At 32.9% G+C, this 19,102-nt stretch overlaps 1 protein-coding gene across 1 annotated transcript; it reads right to left on the bottom strand.

The window, feature by feature from the left end:
• LOC133674613 (DNA ligase 4) lies at positions 1 to 11,430 on the bottom strand. The gene is made up of 27 exons (XM_062095825.1): positions 10,980 to 11,430; positions 10,797 to 10,888; positions 10,204 to 10,289; positions 9,973 to 10,109; positions 9,652 to 9,726; positions 9,431 to 9,522; positions 9,020 to 9,091; positions 8,143 to 8,222; positions 7,987 to 8,024; positions 7,887 to 7,893; positions 7,572 to 7,727; positions 6,697 to 6,772; positions 6,210 to 6,334; positions 6,098 to 6,132; positions 5,811 to 5,869; positions 5,623 to 5,706; positions 5,237 to 5,332; positions 5,087 to 5,135; positions 4,817 to 4,904; positions 4,483 to 4,686; positions 4,138 to 4,263; positions 3,925 to 4,024; positions 3,710 to 3,815; positions 3,427 to 3,557; positions 3,146 to 3,307; positions 1,996 to 2,151; positions 1 to 1,318 (listed from the first exon to the last, which is right to left on the bottom strand). Exons 1-27 carry the CDS (start codon positions 11,337 to 11,339, stop codon positions 151 to 153), a joined length of 3,960 nt encoding a protein of 1,319 aa, XP_061951809.1. The 5' UTR covers positions 11,340 to 11,430; the 3' UTR covers positions 1 to 150.
• Positions 11,431 to 19,102: the final 7,672 nt, after the last annotated feature.

Below are 19,102 nucleotides of genomic sequence, written 5' to 3' on the forward strand. Positions count from 1 at the left end.
TAATGCAAATATATGCATCTCAAATCAGATTTAAAGTCAGGCTTAACAACATTCGCAATCAATTATTCATCGGATAAAATAATCATCCGAAACAAAATTCACCCATTTGAAACAGTATTGGCAACCACGCAACAAAATACACTTAAGTTGCTAATTCATGAGCAGTTTGGCAGCAAGATCTTTGTAGCTGACTTTCTTCTTCACTGGCAGTAAACTGGGATTTTCAGCTGGCTTCTCGGTATCTAGGGTTGGAGTTGTATTTTCCACCTTCTTCATACTGAGGCTTGACTGTGCATAGGGACCTTCAGCTTGCTTTTCATTGTCAATTGTTGGATTTGTGGTCTCCCCCTTCTTCATACCAAGGCTTGGAATCATGTCCATTAAGATGGCATGAACTGGATCGACCATGACTTCTAGTTTCTCAGGCTTCTCAGTCACCTGGTCATAATACCTTCCGCTCATTTCAACATCAGGAGCTTTATCTAACCACTCTTCATGTCTGTTCTCTTCAGCAGTCGCCTCCTTTGCTTTACCTCTCCACGATGATTCTGAATCTTCTACCATTTTAGTTTGTTGGATATCCAAATTGTACTTGCTATCTGGCCCGTGAATTTCTTCATTTCCTTCACTCATTTCGTTTTCTTCAATTTCATCATCATGCAAACAGCTTTCTTCTGATTTCTCTTCAAGTATTTTAGCAGGCTTGTTTGCTATACGTGTCCGTGTTCTTCGAGCTTGGCCAGCACCTATTTTTCCCTTCCTTGTGCTCCCACCAGCAGGCCTCCCTCCATGAATTTCATAACTTCCTTCACTCATTTCGTTTTCTTCACTTTTCTCATCATGACAGCAGCTTTCATCTGGTTTTTCTTCAGATATTTTAGCAGGCTTGTTTACGATGCATGCACGTGTTCTTCGAGCTAGGCCAGCACCCATTTTTCGTTTCTTTGTTATCCCACCAGCAGGCTTCCCTCCATGAATTTCTTCATTTCCATCACTCATATCATTTTCTTCATTTTTATCATCATGAGAACAGCTTTCGTCTGATTTTTCTACGGATATTTTAGCAGGCTTGTTTACAATTCGTGCCCGTGTTCTTCGAGCTTGGCCAGCGCCTATTTTTCCTTTTTTTGTGCTCCCACCAGCAGGCCTCCCTCTTTTCCTTGTTGTCTCCTTTTCAAGTAAGCCCAGTTTATTTGAATCTTTTAAAGCAGCTTTGCTTCCTTTCTCCTTGGCTTCACTATCAGTAACTGATGGCAATCTCTGATTTTTTGCACCATCTGAAATGGGAGTTGCTTCTTCCATATCTAGGTCACATACACTTGAGGAAAAGAAAAGGCAGAATGAATGAGCGGTATTAGTTACACTGCTTATAAATAAAATAGAAGAATTTTAGAAGAGGCATGCATGAAAACGTGAGCAAGTTATGGTCCAACCAAAGTCTGATATATTATGATATTAAGTGGAAGAAATAATTCTATCATCGTTGTCAATACTAAGCATAAACCAGCATCTCAGAAACCATCATGACAACTTTCCACATTTTGATCACTATTTCCACTATGTTAAAAATGATAATCCCAAAATAAAAAAGAATAAAGTTGAGCAGTAACAAATTACAATGGCTCGCCTACATGCAATTGAATAAAAAAAAAAAATTCATACTGAAGATGGTCAGCAGTTAAGTCATAGCAAAGCTAGGATTCAACTGCCCACAATTAATAGGCAACTAGTCCCAGAGAGGATGGGTAAATGGTGAAGTTATTGTCCCAGCAAACTACGAAAAATGATGTAGGCAGTCTTCCAGTAAATTTATGACTTGGATTTGAGTTTGAATATTACAACCTTAGCATATAAGACTTTTCACCCAACTTTACAATTCACAAACCACTACAAAATGTTGTATGATGTTCTGACTAGGTGTTTGAATTTCTTCTTAATAAGACAAAAGGATATCATATTTATAATTATTTCAGGCAAAAGTACATATGCACTTACATTTCTTTGCAGTTTGACTCTTCCAAACCAGATGGTTTCAAGTTATATGTATCCTCTAGCAACTTTTGCCCCTTCTCCAAAGAGTCCTCCAACCATTGAGATCCAATCACATACAACCTCTTATTCAGGAGAAAATGTTTCTCTGCAGTTGTGAAACTGTAGAAAGAATATCTATTACTATTTAAAAACAAAAAAATTGAAATTTCTCCTTGAATATTTAACAGTGTGAATCACTTGCATAATCAGCAACATAGATTAAGTTTCTAGCATACTCTATTGTATTATATAATTTCATCAGCCATAACAGTCAATAGAGTCAAGTAATAAGTTAAGAACTATAACGAATAAAACAGAAGCACCACTACAACCAAAATGAGACAGTGGCAGTGACATATCTGAATCTTTCCAATACAAAAAAACTGACAAGATGATCAAACCATGAAATCTTCTGCGGCACAACAAATGCTTCCAATAATCATGTTGAATTGGTTTGGAAATATGCAATATGTCATGTGAGTATGGGTTATGAGTCATGTGCAAAGATGCACCAGCTAAAAAACAAATAATTCAACTCGACTCGTCAAAGACCATTCTGAGATAAGTCATTGTATGTCTATTTATTCAGTACCCAGAAATATAATCACTTTCAATTTCCACCTAAATCTAGCAAATCAGATCCCGCTGCATCAAATAAAAAATGTGACTGTCATCTTAAATTGACAGTCATAATACATGAAATTGCCGCTTAAATTGACAGTCATAATACATGACTTATTCATGCAGCAAAGGCTATGCCCTCTGTAACACAATGTGTTGTGCTGCAACCCTACCAATAGGCTCACTCTTAAAATATTATTTAAACGAAAATAGAAAAAACAAAAGAACTATCAATTTTGTTATTCCAACTGCTTGACTTTTGAAATGACTATAAAACCTTTTATTGATTTTTATTTTAAACCAACTTAGAAGGAATTTAAGTGAAAGACCCAAAATAAAATGAATGAAGTTACATTAGCCATTTTAAAAAGTTAGATAGCATTCAAACTTATAGTTAAAGATTCCGCATGAAAAGGAAGTGCAAGTTATCCAACAGTTTCAGCTGCCAAACACCCTTGATCATGCAGGAAAACAATCGATAACTTAGGAGTACCTTTTCACAAGGGAACCAAAATCCACATCAGATGCTGGTACATTCAGGACCACCAAATGAGTGGCATGAGCAATATTATTGCTGACTTTGCCACCACCCATGAAAATTTCAAGTTTCAACCTCCTAAATGCAAGTCCCAACAAGGATTCCCAATCGGGTGTTCTTCAAGAAAAAGTGAATTTGCAAGAAAACAAGTCAACAACTCTTCAGATAATAAAGCATTCGACCACATAAAGGAAAGAAGATGTATTAATGGAGTTATAACAGTCATTAAATCTTACAAAGACTCTCTTGAAATGTGAAAATATACACAGCAGCCATGAAACAGAGACCATTTTTCCTCTGGACAGTACTTTTGCTTTAAGTCGTCTATGGCTTTGGCATCTTCTGATGCATTTATGTTGCTCAAAAGCTGGAAAGAATCAAATAAATAAAATAAATTGAATCCTCTCAAAATTCCATGTATCTATGTAGCAGTTCCAATACATCAACATAATATGATCAGAAATTAATGCTCCAAGTGTCCAAAAAGGTGAAAAGAATAATAAATGAATACAGTTTTACCTGTTTGATGTCTGAAAGATCAAGGTCCCAGTAGTAAGAATCAGAAAATTCATCAATTTCTTCGTGTAACTTCTTCTTTGAACCATCAGAGAGGAAAAGGAAGGACCTTCAAAAGGTATGTGTAGTCAAAAGCATTACCATCACAGCTTGTCATCAAAATGGATAAAAAAAAAAAAAACCCACTAAGCAACGAATTAAATGAAGGCAGGACTCACTTTGGCTGCAATGGAAGGAGCTTCTTTTGCAAGCAGCAATCCAAGACCCATGAATAATGAATAATATCTCCGTGAAGCTTTGCTGCTTGATATTTAATCCCTGATACATACCCCTCTATATTATTTTTCTCCTCCAAAAGAAGTGGTATTTATGAGAAACAAACAGTGTGTGATTGTGGTGAGAAGGAGAGAGAGAATGGATGGAGGAGAGACCTTTGCTTTCAGCAGCTATACAATGGGTGACTGAGTTATTTAAATTCATTGAGAAAGTTCCCCCATTCTCAGCAACCATTTTGTGCAAGGATTCGAGAGAATTAGATGGAGGCACATTGACAAAGTCTGTACATGTTAAGGAAAGTTGCAAACATGGAAAAAGCAAGGGAAAAAGCTGATAATAGAGCATTGGAGGTTTAAAAACCATAAGGCAGCATAGTCCATAAAAGTGAAAATTTTCAAACTGAAAAAGTTTAGAGAATTTCTACTTCATCATATTTCAAAATGTGCTTCAGTCATAAGAGGCAAAGAAATGATAGCATGTAACAACTAGAAGAAGGATACAAAACATCATATTTGAAAATATCAAAGTTTCCCCCTTGATGTCAGAAATATCAGTCTGAATTAAATGAGATGGAACAACAGACACACTCTTTTTCTCTCCTTTCCTAGAGGATTTTATGTGTGTCGGTTTGCTATCTTGCACATCTCCGTACCCTTTTCCTTTTTGTGTGGTACCATTACTTGAATGTACTAGCTCTACAAATGCTGCAGTAAGAGAAAGGAAACAATTACCAAACTAACTTAAGCGAGCTAGACCCAAGTTCAATAGGTCAAATAATAAATTTATGCAGCGCCAGTGATGCATGGAAAATCTGAACACATTATGTGTCCTTACACTGCACATCAAGACATTCATGCCAAGGCTTGTCATATCTCACTCTGTCAATACGCGGAAATCTCAAGCTGTATGGGGCAGAAAACACCTGGAAATCAGAAAGTGAACTGAGTTCAGGCTTGATCAGACAGGTATAAGCTGGAGTTATGATCAAGGAAGCATAACACGATTTTCAAAGGACAAAAACATTATGTTCTTCAAAAAAAAGAAAATAAATCAAATTTGACACTTCTAAACTAGGAAGAACTTAAATACTAAAGTCACACATACCTCAGAACTTATAGTCCGAATATCACTGGTAATGGAAAGTATAATTGATCTACAAAATTTAGGAGCAAGAAACAAATATTATGGGCCAGAATAATATCAGTAGAATACAAATTCCATCCAATGTAACAGGAACCAGAACAGAAATTTTACTTGTCAGGGTTTTCAATCCACACATCTGGTCTCTCTTTTGAATTATTTGTAACTTGATAAAAACTTGGTGGTGAGTTCTTTGGGTATTCATTCTTCCTGAGAAAAAGTACATGTGAAAAGATACAAGTAAATATCTTTATGATAGCATCAACAAGATGCTCAAAGATGGACCAAAACTTCCAAATATGAGAGGGTTCTAAGGCTACACAGGCAAGGCCTTTGCTTTAGAAAAATGGACAATGCATGCCACCTAACAAAGACTATGTGGCAAGTAATGATGAAAGTAAATCCTATTGTCAGACAATTTCAGTTCCATCCACAGCTTTGCAATGCTTCTCTTGAGTGAGTGATACAAGCATGTTTTAAACTCAGAATTCCAAAAGTACCTAAAATAAGGCTTTAGTTTGGAGACAACAGTATCCAGCTCCTCGTTTGACAGCCCATTGCCCACTCTGCAAAAGGAGATAAATCTACAAAAGAAAAGAGTGACTTCATGTGCATTGAATTTTACATAGAATATCAACTAGTACATAATTATATTTACAGAAAATTGTTGATAGGGGTAAATATTTACCGCCTGGGATATGTATTAGAAGCAGGACGCTCTGCTAGACCCAACAAGAATTGAGCCACCTGCAGTTTGTAAGAAAATTCTTATTCTGAAGGCCAAAACATTAAGATCACATAGCAAACAGGATCCTAAGAAAGAAGCTGAAGAAACGATCCTATCCTACAGCATTTTTCTGCGAGTGGCAGTTCAACACCTCCATCACTGCACTAGGAAATCGTTTCAATATTTCCTTTTCCCTAGATAAACAGTGTAAACAAGAAGAAAATTAGAAAGAAGGATGGCAAACAAACCTCTCCTCCACGACGTCCAGAACCATAATATCCCCCTATTGACAAATACATAAACAGTGAAATGCATTCAATTTCTTTAGAGGAACTAAAATTAAGAGAAACGAGTACAGACCTATGATAAGAACATCTAAGTCAGAACCAGCACGAATGTACTCAGGCTTCAGTTTCAACCACTTTCCACTCCGATCACTTGGTTCCCATTTGGAACCAAGGTCTTTTAATACAATACCTTCATCCCTAAGAGCATACATCATTTAATAAATAAGAAATATTTAATTAACAACTCTTAGAAAAGAAAAAAAAAACAAAAACAAAAACGTTTCACATTTATACACATGCTATGGACATGTTTCTCTCTACGAACAAATTTTGGAGTGGGGGGGCTGCAAAATTGCAAGTTCATGTTTGTGAAGATACGGGAGACAATATTACAAGTTCATGGAAGGATTGAAGCACATTAGTAACTCCCAAGTTTCAATATCACTAAAAATAAGGCACAAGCTGTCCACACTAAGTAACAGCCACTCCACCCTAACAGATTTAGTGGGTGTTATTAGAAGAAGATTTATAACAATAATTAAATGAAAGAGAATACCAACCTGTTTTCAATGGTTTCCTTAAAAAACTTCTCAATGTCATCCACGTTATATGCAATAAGCGAACAATAAGGTTCCCCTGTATGATTAGTGTGAGAAAATTACTAATAATCCATAAAAATAGACATCACGTAAAACATTCACATAATAAAATTTTATATAGATATTCTAGAGCTTAGGGTTAAAATGCCAAGCAGTACAGTATCCTGCATATCCTAATGAGTCTGCATATCCAGACAAGCAACAACCATGAGTAAGTACTAAGCCAAACTGAGTAGGTGTTTGGAGGGGGGGTAGGGGGGATACACCTAGCAAGTACTTTAGCTAGGAGTTGAGCATCCACTTGACTTGGGTTGATAACCTCCCAAGGACGCTTGAGATTAGGATTCAAATATAGAAAAAACCAATCAGAAACATAATATATAAAAGGTTTTTTAAAATTCATTACTCGGATTTTATAACTATTAAATGAAAAAAAAGAAGAGGAAATCTATTCTATTCATGTTGGATTCATAATATATATTAACATTCATGAGGCCTATTCATTTAAACCCACCAAACCAATAAGTCAAATCAACTTGACTTAATTGGTTTATTTTGGGCTCCAAATAGACCCAGCCCAACCAGTCCGAACCAGCACATGCCTAAGGTCACTACCTAAGCTGCTACAGAAAATTCTACTCACTACCTAAGTTGCAAACACAGTTAGTGCCAGCAATGATCACAGACTACCAAGGAAACAAGTCACTGAATTTACTTAGAAAAATCAAACAATTTTAGCTTGAACAACTTCATTTATACGCTACAATCTACATCACATGAGAAGATTATTGAATGCATCAATTATGCACAAATGATACCAATGTTAATTTGTGTACCAGGAAGACGATGAGCATTAAGACCCCCATTAGGTACTAAGATCTCTAAACGACCCTTCACTGGCTTGACAACTTTACGGAGCAGCTCATGCCTTTCCTTCAAGGTTTGGTGAATCACACTTGTATCTCCAACATAAAGAATATCAAATGCAACATCTAGGCAATTATGTAAAGGTAAACTGAATCCATTAAATTATTTAAGTTGTGATTTTGAAGATAAATTCATGTGGTTGCTCAGAACTATTTTGTTATCTCAAAGAGAAAGAAAAGCTGAAACTGGACTGGACTTCAAATCAAGTCTGACAAAAAGGATACAGCATAACTGCAAGAGAAAAGACATGCGTGTTATATCTTAACCACTGATTTCTAATTTAGGAACAAGGAAAACAATTACTAACAAAGAAGAGATAAAAACCTGTCTATCACTATCAAGCCCATCCCTTGCAGCCTTTGCTGCGAAGATAATATGTAGTTGTAAGTGATCATTACTCCCAGAAATGAAAATAAACACCCCCACCCCAAAACAAAAGGGAAAAAAAAGGGCAAAATTTCAATCAATGTGTCAAATAACCTATTTCTTGATTTGAACCAAACTCTGCAAACCGATTCAAAGATGTATCCCAGACCAGCATTTCACCATCAAGAATACACCTACAACGTTATGAGGAAAGAAAATTAGTAGAATCTAACATTTCTAAACTTCACAAGGTTAAACTTGCGGTCCTGAAATTTTTCTAATGTTGGGTAATGATTTGGTACAAGGGAAATGGGGTTTAAATTTTACCTTTGTATTATTTAACCATGTTTGGTTGAATTTTTACAGGATTTTAATTATTAAGGAGGTACTAGGTACCCCCATATTGGTGTTTTTGGAGGCTAAAATTTATTCTCCAGAAATATTTTTGTCTCAAAATACGCACTAAATTAATTTGTAATTGTCTCTCACCAATCAGTACTAGTAATTTAAATATTTTCTCTCTTCCCACTAACATTTAACCCTTCAATTTATGAATATACCAAACATCTTTAAAAACTGACTTTCACATCCTTAAAATTGCTCTTGGAATAACTCCTATATTAATTCACCCTCATATTTTTTAATCTCATACCAAATGCCACCTTAAAAAGATTCATTATGCATCTATGTCCTGCCTTGTAGTGTTGATCTTTGAACACTTAGCTAGCATTAGAATTATAATGCCAGTGATATCAAATATATTTGCAAGTTTTATACACAAAAGGTAGCTTCAAACACACACACAGACACATTATCCTAATAAACATGGAAGAGGAGTAGGAAGGCCTGCAGTGAAATCATCCATTTAGAAAATAGTTTGGCCTACCTGTGTGTCTTGCAACTTGCAGGACACACAAAGCAAAAGAAAATTAAAAAAAAAGACATAAAAAACCAACATAAAGAAGACAATAATAACTAGAGATGGGATTACCTCTCATCCAAAACATTTTGTACAATAATGTCCGACATTCCATGAGCATATTCAGAGTGATCTAGAAAGTTCCTGCACCAGTATCCTGCATGAGTATCTACGAAACAAACTCAGAAGTGTGTGCAGTTGACATTTCTCAACATGATAGAGCTTAAAGAACTATTAAGTTCACAGTGATCTGAGTTTTGCAAAACTTCACATGGAAGAAAAATTGCTTGTCTTGGGAAAGTATTGACATATTGTAGGCCTTGAGTTCAGGTTTTAGGAACTACAAAGATACATTTACTTAGAATCAGGAAACTACAGGCTTATGCAAAAATAAGCAGGTGAGAATAGTGTTACATGTAAAAGTATAAGCAGCATCTATTACCAACATAACTTTTAAAAAAAAATTAAAAAAAAAGGACCTACCTTGAGAAATAGTGTATTTCCGCACCATTCTTATGTATTTGGATGCGATCACCATCAAATTTACATTCCACCACCACTTCCTTCCCATGCAACTGCAGAAATAAGGTACAGCATATGAGATGCTAGTTCTTAAAAAAAAAGACATTAAAGAACAAATGATGTGTACATTGCAAATGCATTCATGTAATCCAAAATTTTAAAAAAAAAATGCTGGAAGAAACCTTTTTCCATGCAGCATGTGCATCACTAACTCTCATTGCTAGTTGAGGGCGCACTGCTTTTCCAACTTCAATATCCTGAAACAAAAAAATAAAGAAAAAATCATAATTCCACAAGGTGCTAGTCGTTAACATATAATGATAGTTGCAAGACTGACCAAAAACACAAGAAAATCATCAGATAGCCAGAGATAGAAAACATTCTCTTATCCCCTAAAATGCTTACACAATGCACACTGTCTTTGAATCCAAATTGATAACCTACATGTAATCTGTACATAAGGTGAGAACAAGACACTTTTTTCAAAGTTTAGCAACACATACCTGACGTTTATGCCTTTGATTTCGATCCCTCAGCTTTTCACAGACCAATTTCAAGTCACATGTAACATTAAACAAGTCTTCCGCATCCGGGTGAAATTCATGAAATACACTCTTTTCACTCATCCCCAACTTCAAATCTGCAACATATTTACAAAAAGACACCTCAAAAAAACTCACATACCTGAAAACAAAACACAATTTTCAAAAACTAGTATCAAAACCAATCATTACCTTTAAGAATAATCATAATAATCCACTTCATTTCCTGTGTATTTGTCTTGTTTATCAAAGCAGCAAGTACTGCAGTTTTATCACCCCTGATCATAAAATCATCAAAGATAACAAATAGCAATACTTCAAGTACCTAAAACACCACAGGAAAAAAAAACAATACCTCTCAACAGCAAGTGAAACCTGCTATGGGAAAAATCTGTTTCCCACCACAAGTATTCAAGAATCAACACTACTAATTTAATGGGGCCAACAAAACAAAGGCTTTGATTTCGTCTAATGCAATTCATGATCATCAAATCTATCGCAGATACAAATGCTCTAATTCACGCACAACCAGCAATTGATTTGCTAAACCGGATCACATAAAAACTAGTGTAATTTCCTCCTCTCAACACCCACAATTCACTAAAACTATCATTACCTCCTACTATCAAGAAACTTAATCTAACAGTATTCACAAACAAAATTATCATCATAACTCCAGCAATGCCTACTTACTCAGCCGCTAATTTTCACTTCTAACAACACCTAATCTAAAACACTACAATCAAAACCCTAGCAAAATTACCAAAAGAATCAAACTTCAATACCTATTTTCACTGGATGCCAATTTATCAAGCAAACCATTCAGCTCCTCAATCGTCAACCCACCCGACACCGTTCCCTGCCTCCGCTGCAACACCTATTTCACCAAAATTAAAAATTAAAAAAATATATATTATTTTTCATCCAAAATAACTATTTTTTTTGTTAAATTTTATTAAATTACTTACTTCGGCAGCAACGAGAGAGAAATTGCCGGCATTAGCACCGGTAGCGTTGGCGCCACCTTTACGCCAATTAATCAACTTCAAGGCATCAGGGGAATCCCTGGACATGCCGAGTGCTTCAATGAGGGAAACGGCGAGGACAGATTCTTTGAGACCATAAGTGCCGCGTTCGCGGTCGAGGTTAGGTAGGATCAAGCGGACGGCGGAGAAGTAATCGGACGGAGAGCAGAAAGTGTCGATGAATTTGCGGAATTTAGAGCGTTTTCTGGAGGAAGTTTTGGTCTTTGAAATCCAGTTGAAGAGACTCACTAAGATGGAGAATTTCGTGTGCTCAGTTGACGACGAAGAGGAAGAGGAAGCCATTTTCGGGGGGTTTTTGTTTTCTTGGAGGTTTGAATTTAAATATGGAGTAGGTTTTTCTTGTTTGTATTTGGTGTAGTGACACGTGTATTGATTTTAGCTTGCAGGGGAAGATGTTCTATTATATTTGGTAATACGATTGAAGTTCTCTTCTTTTTTTAAGTGATTTTCGTGAAATTAATGCCTTTTTCTTTAATATTAACTTGATATTTTTAGATAAAAAATTGAAAAATAATTTAAACAATAACTTTGAACCTCTACAGTCAAGTTTGTTTTTGAATCATTTTCAATGAATATTAATTTAATATTTGTTTAGATAAAAAATAATTTAAATAATAATTATTATCTCTGATTTAATTTGATAGATCAACTCAATAATATAGAGTTTATTCGAAAATACGGTGCAAATTATATCATTTTAAATTTTTAAAAAAATATATATATTTTTAAATTATTTTGACGTGCTCATGTTTAAAATAAATTTTATAAAATAAAAAAAATTTATTTTAATATATTTTTAAATAAAAAACACTTTAAATTATAATAGTTATCACACCCCTTAATAACCAAGTACCAACTTGAGAACTTGAAGCCTGGTCTAAACTAAATTTATTTTTAATGGTTTTGGACATTAATCCGATTAAATTCAAGTGTATAATTCATGAAACAACTTCAATATTTTTTTTTAATTTTTAATCTAAAAGAATGTTGTTGTAGTTTCTTTATTTTATTCAAAATAAAATCATTTTAATATTGACTCAGGTTAACCAATGGTTCCTGAGTGTTTGAGATAACAATAGCTTCAGAGTAAATTAACAATCGTTAGGTTGAAATCCAAACATGGCTTCCACTGGCCATGTACAGGCTTACCTATGGATTTGAATTAACTAGATTTGGAACTCACCAGAAAGTTGGGCCATTAAAGCCGAAGAACAGACGCTGGACACATTATAAGAAGAAAAAAAGATCAAGACAGGTTTGTCTACGCGGTGAAAACTACGGTTAAAGCCAAAAACACAAGAAAAGATGCTTTTTGGCTTGAAACAGATAAACGGGCATCAAGTTTCACTCTCTGGAATGCTATAGCAAGCCGAGCAGTATGCATATATATATATATATATATATATGGGAAGTACAAGGATTTGTTTCAAATTAAGCATGACAAAGAGACACCCTTTTATACCCCGTTTGTCACAGCAGTCCACACAGCAGAATCTCCTCCAAGATTTCCCACTTGATATATATAAACCCAGATGGATTATTATCAGATTCTTTTGTGTGTATCGCTTTTTATCTGGCAAGCCATTGCTTTACGCACAACAGTTTAATCAAGTTCATTGATGGTGAAATGCTAGCAGCTTTACCTGTAAATGCATATTCATAACGAACACTAAGCCAGTGATCATGGAAGCAATGGACAAGTAGTAAATCAAGTTCGAGCTGACAGTACTGGAAGCAGCTTAATTTGACTAACTTCTTTTATATCAATAAATATTAAACCCTTTTAGTTTCAAGCCAAAAAGATCTTGTAAAACAGTTGAAGCAGAAATTAATGGTATTGAAGCCAAAACCAAAACCCAGACACATCAGACCAGATCAGAGGCAAAACTTACAGGGGAGTCGAAAAACTTCATAAATAAGCGAGAGCTATTAGTGGACTCAGCTTAGTTTAGAGAATATCTGCAGTAGTTGAACTCAGTTTTGCATGGACACTTTTCCCGAGCCCACCAATGGAAACCGCTTCTGCAAATGCAGCTGGTGCTTCTGTTCCCGCAAGTACAATAGGCACCACTACATGCATCACAACCATCACAAACTGAAAAATATATGGCTATTTTTGGTTTTTAGCATATTTTTAAACAGATACTCGTGAAATAATACAGTTAAATTTATTTTTGCAAATTATGTTTATAAAAATCATGTTTTTCTATTGCAACATAAACAAATGTGTTATTTCTTTAAATTTATCAACCATGTTATTTTGGTAATATTTTAAATTAACTGTAATACTTTTTTAAAAATAAATTAAAATAAAGCAACTGCATCATGTCACATCACATTCAATTCAGTCCTGAAGCTTTCAGTACACCCATGAACGAGTGGCGTATTTGATGTTCGTGCTGACATGACTGGAGAAGGTTGTCCTACGACAAGATCAAACTTCACATTGCACATACAAAACATCGTCACAAGCACAGATGCTGTTTTCTTTTTTAGTATTATTTTTTTATTTTTCGAAACTAAAACATATATATATATATATAAACTGTGAAGGTTGCGCTGACGGGATAGGCTCAACATTCACAAAAATATTTAGATGTAATGAACTGTGCCCAACTTAACCTAAGAGTAGTGCTCTTTCTTCAAAAAAAGAAAATATTGGTTTCTAAAAAAACTTGCGCGGTTGGCGTCCAGTACATATGGGCTATGGGATTGTGTTGAATGGATGGATGGTTTTATTTCTTGCGTGGACTAGTTTTGGGGATATTGGTTCCTATAGGAGAATAGAGCTTAATTCTTGGATCGGAGGAAAAAAGAAGAAAAAATCTATACTTGGAATTAAAAAGGGGATGGAGATGCTCTAACTCTTACATGACCCTCTCAATTTTTTTTTAATGATAATGTAAAAGTTTGGAGCTTAAGATGAGGCTTTGTTAAATATAGAAAATAACCACTCTTATGCTTTGGCTTATACCAAATTTAGTTTTGAATTGGAGATTATGCATAACATATAGATTTTTATAAATCGATTATGAATAGATATAGCAATTTACTCTACAAATATGAAACCAAACCAATTTAAATAAGTAAAAATTTGTTTTTAGTTACATTACTCGATAAATAATTAATATAATATAGATATTATCAAACCCAACTCAAATTCATTATAAAATGTATATATTTGTATTATATATAGAACATTTATATATATATATAAATAATACGTCTCGGATATTCAAATTGATATCCAAAACTTGATATATAAAATATGGATATAAAAATTTCTTATCCAATGTGCAATGAATATGGTATAAATTAATGTTCAACCCATGAATACTTATTGTGATGCAACCAGGGGCAAAAGATAACAAAGTTTATTATAAATTAAAATTATCAAAAAATCAAGAACACCATAATTATGAGTAAACACCTTTATTATTTAATTTTTTATTCATCCAAGTGTTACTTATCAAAAGACTGCTACAACCATTTATATAGAAAAAAAACTAGAAAATCTTATTAATATTAAATAGAAAAAAAATTTAAAAAAATTCTTAAATTAAAAATGAAGAAATAAAAATAATTAAAAAATATATTTATTTTGATAAAAAAAAAACTCGTACAATCTTTTAGGATTAAAAAAAACTCATTTTCAAGTTTACATTGTTCATGGAGCAAAACTCAATTGGAAACCCTCCTCCACCATAAAAACATCCTATATAAGCAAAATCTCATTAGTCATAAACTCAATTATTATTTTGTGTATGAGTCATCTAATCGTAACACCATAATATGGATTATCTCATCATAGGAATTCTACAAGACCAAGAGTACAATAAATATAACAAGACATTGAAAGTATTTAATTTTTATTAATTCAGGTTTCGCTTATAAAAAGATGATTATAACCCCCTCCCCCACCCCGCACACACATAACTAAAAAACCCTATTAATTAATACTATTAAAAAGAAAAATAAAAAATAAAATAAAATCTTTAAATTGAAAATAAAAAAATAAAAAAAATTATTTTACATGTATGAAATGAAATTAATTTGGGTGATATTAAGAAAATAAACAAATTGTTTCCATAAAAAAACATAAGCAAATTGTTTCAGAGATATATTGAAAAAAATCTCTCTTGCACACACATATGTATAGAACTATATCAAATCGGAAGATATCTCCTATCCATCTTCATCGGTTATATCTATCCATTTATCAATTATATGAATTCACACCGTCTCCATTCAGATAATCGAAGGTAAGCTTCCATAGAAGCGAGCAAAGCTGCCAGCCATGGTTAGAGATATTGCTATTTTAGAAGGATAATGGCGATCGATGAACCTGAACTAGTACATGCATTCTTTGCCCTAGATGGTCCTCGTGACACAGGCTAAGAGACACATAATGTCTGCACATTTGAAAATAATTGGATCAGTTTCATTTGCTTTAGATGCTTCAGTACTTGTTTGTCTACACTGCAAATCACGTTCCAAACAGAGGTCGGTTGTGCAAAAGTAATTAGAAGGCTGACGGATAGTGTATTAATAGTTATTTTTTAAATTTTATTTTTAAACATTAACACTTCAAAGCGTGATTTATGTATAACCAAGGGCCATTTCTTCTCCTCTTGAAACTTTGCATGACTAACCTTCAGCCACCGTGGATCGATGTCACAATCTTTCATTAATCGACAGCCCAGAAGATCATTTGTCTGTTTTTCCCTCACTGCCTTGAAATATTGACTATATATCTCCTAATTATTTGAATTTTATTGTAAGTATCTTGCAGACCAAACCAAAGTCTTGCATATTAACCAGTTATTAATTAATGGGCGACTTTGTCACTTGAATATTGATAGGTCTGAATAATATTTTTTCATTCTAATTTTTTATTTTATTTTGTGAAGCTTTAAAAGATAAGCTAATTATATATGTCGTCAAGCCATTGGGTTCCTTGGATTGTTAACAAGGAGAGACATGATCAATGGTGATGAAAAGGACATGATATGAAGATCTGGGCACCCTATATTCTTTTTCAAACTCTATCGTGTGGCTCTAAAGATAAAGAAGATAACACAAGAAGGTGGCTAATATTTGTACCACTAAACCTTAGGTCACATGCATCATGAAATTTCTAAAGTCATAAACCATCCGCCAGTGGTTATCCAATTTTAAAGGCTGTGGGATTTCCAACCCACCCTTCTAAAGATAAGGTCCTGTCAATTTTGTCATTGTATTGTAGATGCAACTAGCTAGAGGATATGCCTTTGCGGCCATATCGATTTCGATGTCCCCAATTGTCAATTTTTTCTCAATTTTAAACCCTAACTCTTTGACACCATGGATGTAAAAACTGATACGGAATCTCGAATTGGGAAATAAATTATTTTTTAAAAAAGATAAATGGATTAAGAGTTGAGTTTCCACTGAGATATCGATTATATTTTTTTTTATTTATGCTTTTTTGTTCATCTAAACTAGTTCAAGCCCTGCGTGAATCAGGTGCAAAGTCACACCACCAAGCCAATTCAGGTTTTATATCTATGTTTAACACTCGGTGATAATTGCAAGTAAATCAGTTTTTCTTAACTATTAAATTTTAAAAGATATTAAAAAAATGTGTGATTTTGAATATAGATGATGTGTTTAAAACTTGTTGAAGAGGAAGTCGGTCTACAATTTTATTTTATTTTATTTATATTAGCAAAAAAATGTGTGATTTTGAATATAGATATTGATGTGCTTAAAACTTTGTTGAAAAGGAAGTTGGTCTACAATTTTATTTTCTTTTTTAAAAGTTGAGGAATATTCTTTGATCAATTTATACGTCTAACAAGATTAGTTACGTCTGAAGAGAGTTGGTTTTGATAGATAATTTTTTTTTTTGGATTATTATGACGATTAAAACAAAAAAAAATACAAAATTAAATAAATCTTTTCTTGGGATATTTTTCTAATGCTCATATATCTTAATCATCCTTTATAACCATAATCAGTGAGTTAAATGATATTAAATAAGTTTAACATAATTTTCATTTCTATTTCAAAAAAATTAATAGATTAATTAATTATGGCTATATAAATATATTTTCTTAATTAATTTCAAGATCAATGGACTATTCTCTCAAAAAATAATAAACTAGTTATTTTTTTCACAAAGCAAAGCTTTAGTGTGTGTTTGGTAAAATGGTATATGGTGCTTTTCAAAAGTGTTTTTTAATTAAAAATGTATTAAAATATTTTTTTTAGATTTTTTTATTTTATTTTTAACATCACCACATCACAATCATCAAAAAACATTTAAAAAATATTAGACAAAAAACACTTTAAATAAAAATTGAACCACAAAAACAATCACTTAGTTTAATGGAAATTAGAGGGTACAAGAAACAATTCAAGTTATTCTAGAGGATAAAATATGTGCATGGTTGGTTGGGCTTAGGTCAAGAATATTCAGGAAATTAATCTATATTGACTTGGATTGTTTTTATCAAAAGAAAAGTAAATAAGTTTTTGATCCGGTTAAATAAATCAAAATTAACTTGGAATTTTAATTGAATGATCAATTTCTCTTCTTATATTTTTTAAACTTCAATCGATCTATTTTTTAAATTAGTTGGGTTAGATTTATTGGTGAGGTGAAGACAAGTTTTAAAACTACATATCTGAATTTAATGGCAAAAGGGATATTTTTCGGAAATATCTTGAGAGAAAAAAATACTAGTATCTTGATAGGTATAAAACCTAAAAAGAACAAAATAAAATGATTTTATTTTAATAGAATTTCTTTTGTCCTAGGTGACGACAAGGCAAGAAAATCTTTTATCAATAATTATTAAGAAAATCTGTCCATATCTTGAGGAATAAGAATTAATAATTATTCTTAAAACACTCTAAAATCTTTCAAATTAAGCATAGTAATTAGAATAATGAAAATAGTTACTGTTACTTTTTTTTTCAATTTCTTTTCTTAAAATGTTTTAACGAGCTAGTTACTGAACTCAGCTTGGTATAAAAGGTTAATTCAAGAACTTGTTAAAATTGGGTTTTAAAAGATTATTTAAAAGTCAATTTGATTAAAATTCAAATTAGCTAGCGATAATGTAAAATTAATACTATCGATTTATATATATATATATATATTAAATTTATAATTAACTCAGCTTAACTCATCAAAATTTTCATACCAAATTAACTTCAAATCAGGGAAGCAAATTAAAACCTAAAAAAATTGCGATTTATTTATTAATATCTATGATGAAAACCTAGTTGGTGATTTTTAAACATAAGTTAATGATCCTAATAAGCTCAACGTATGATACCCATCCGCCACATAGAAATGCAAAAGAAACCAAAAAGGTTGAAATCATTGCTTTTGCTCTCTTGTCCTAAGGAAACCCAACCTCTGCCTGGATACACGTGATAATCCTCTAACCAAAAAAGGTAATGCCAAGTAAGCCCTAGCAAAATCTAAGATACCCAATGAAATCCTGCCATTTCAGCAGATAAGAAATTTTCCCCATAAAATCCTAGATAGATTTGCAGGTGGAACGGGTGACAAAAACTTGGGCAAATCTAAATTGGGGCATCCGTGCTTGCCCATGATTATGATTAGAGTTAGAAATTCTAGTGACAAGTATGCCCTAGTTTTAGTATATAGAGATATTTGTAACATTGTTTTAAATTTAGATTTTTTACATAATCGGGAGCAAAGGATCATATTAGAGTTTATTACAAGTAAACAATTTAAAAGACTAAGAATAATTATGAGGAGACGTCTAGAATATTTAATTTTATTCATTCAAGTTTTATTTATCAAAAAATAAAAAAACAAACTAAAATCCATAATCTGTGAAAAAAATACTAAATAAGAAAACAAAAACATGAAAAAAGTAAAATCCTTAAACCGAAAAGGATAAACTAAATATAATTAACAAAAACATTTATTTTTTCAAAAAAATCTTACATTAATCAACTTGAGTTAAAAAAAATATATCTTTGAGTTCAAATTATTCACATAAAAAAGCTTTTTTTGGTAGGAA

This window comes from Populus nigra, chromosome 15 (assembly GCF_951802175.1).
Source record: "Populus nigra chromosome 15, ddPopNigr1.1, whole genome shotgun sequence".
NCBI classification, from domain to species: Eukaryota; Viridiplantae; Streptophyta; class Magnoliopsida; order Malpighiales; family Salicaceae; genus Populus; species Populus nigra.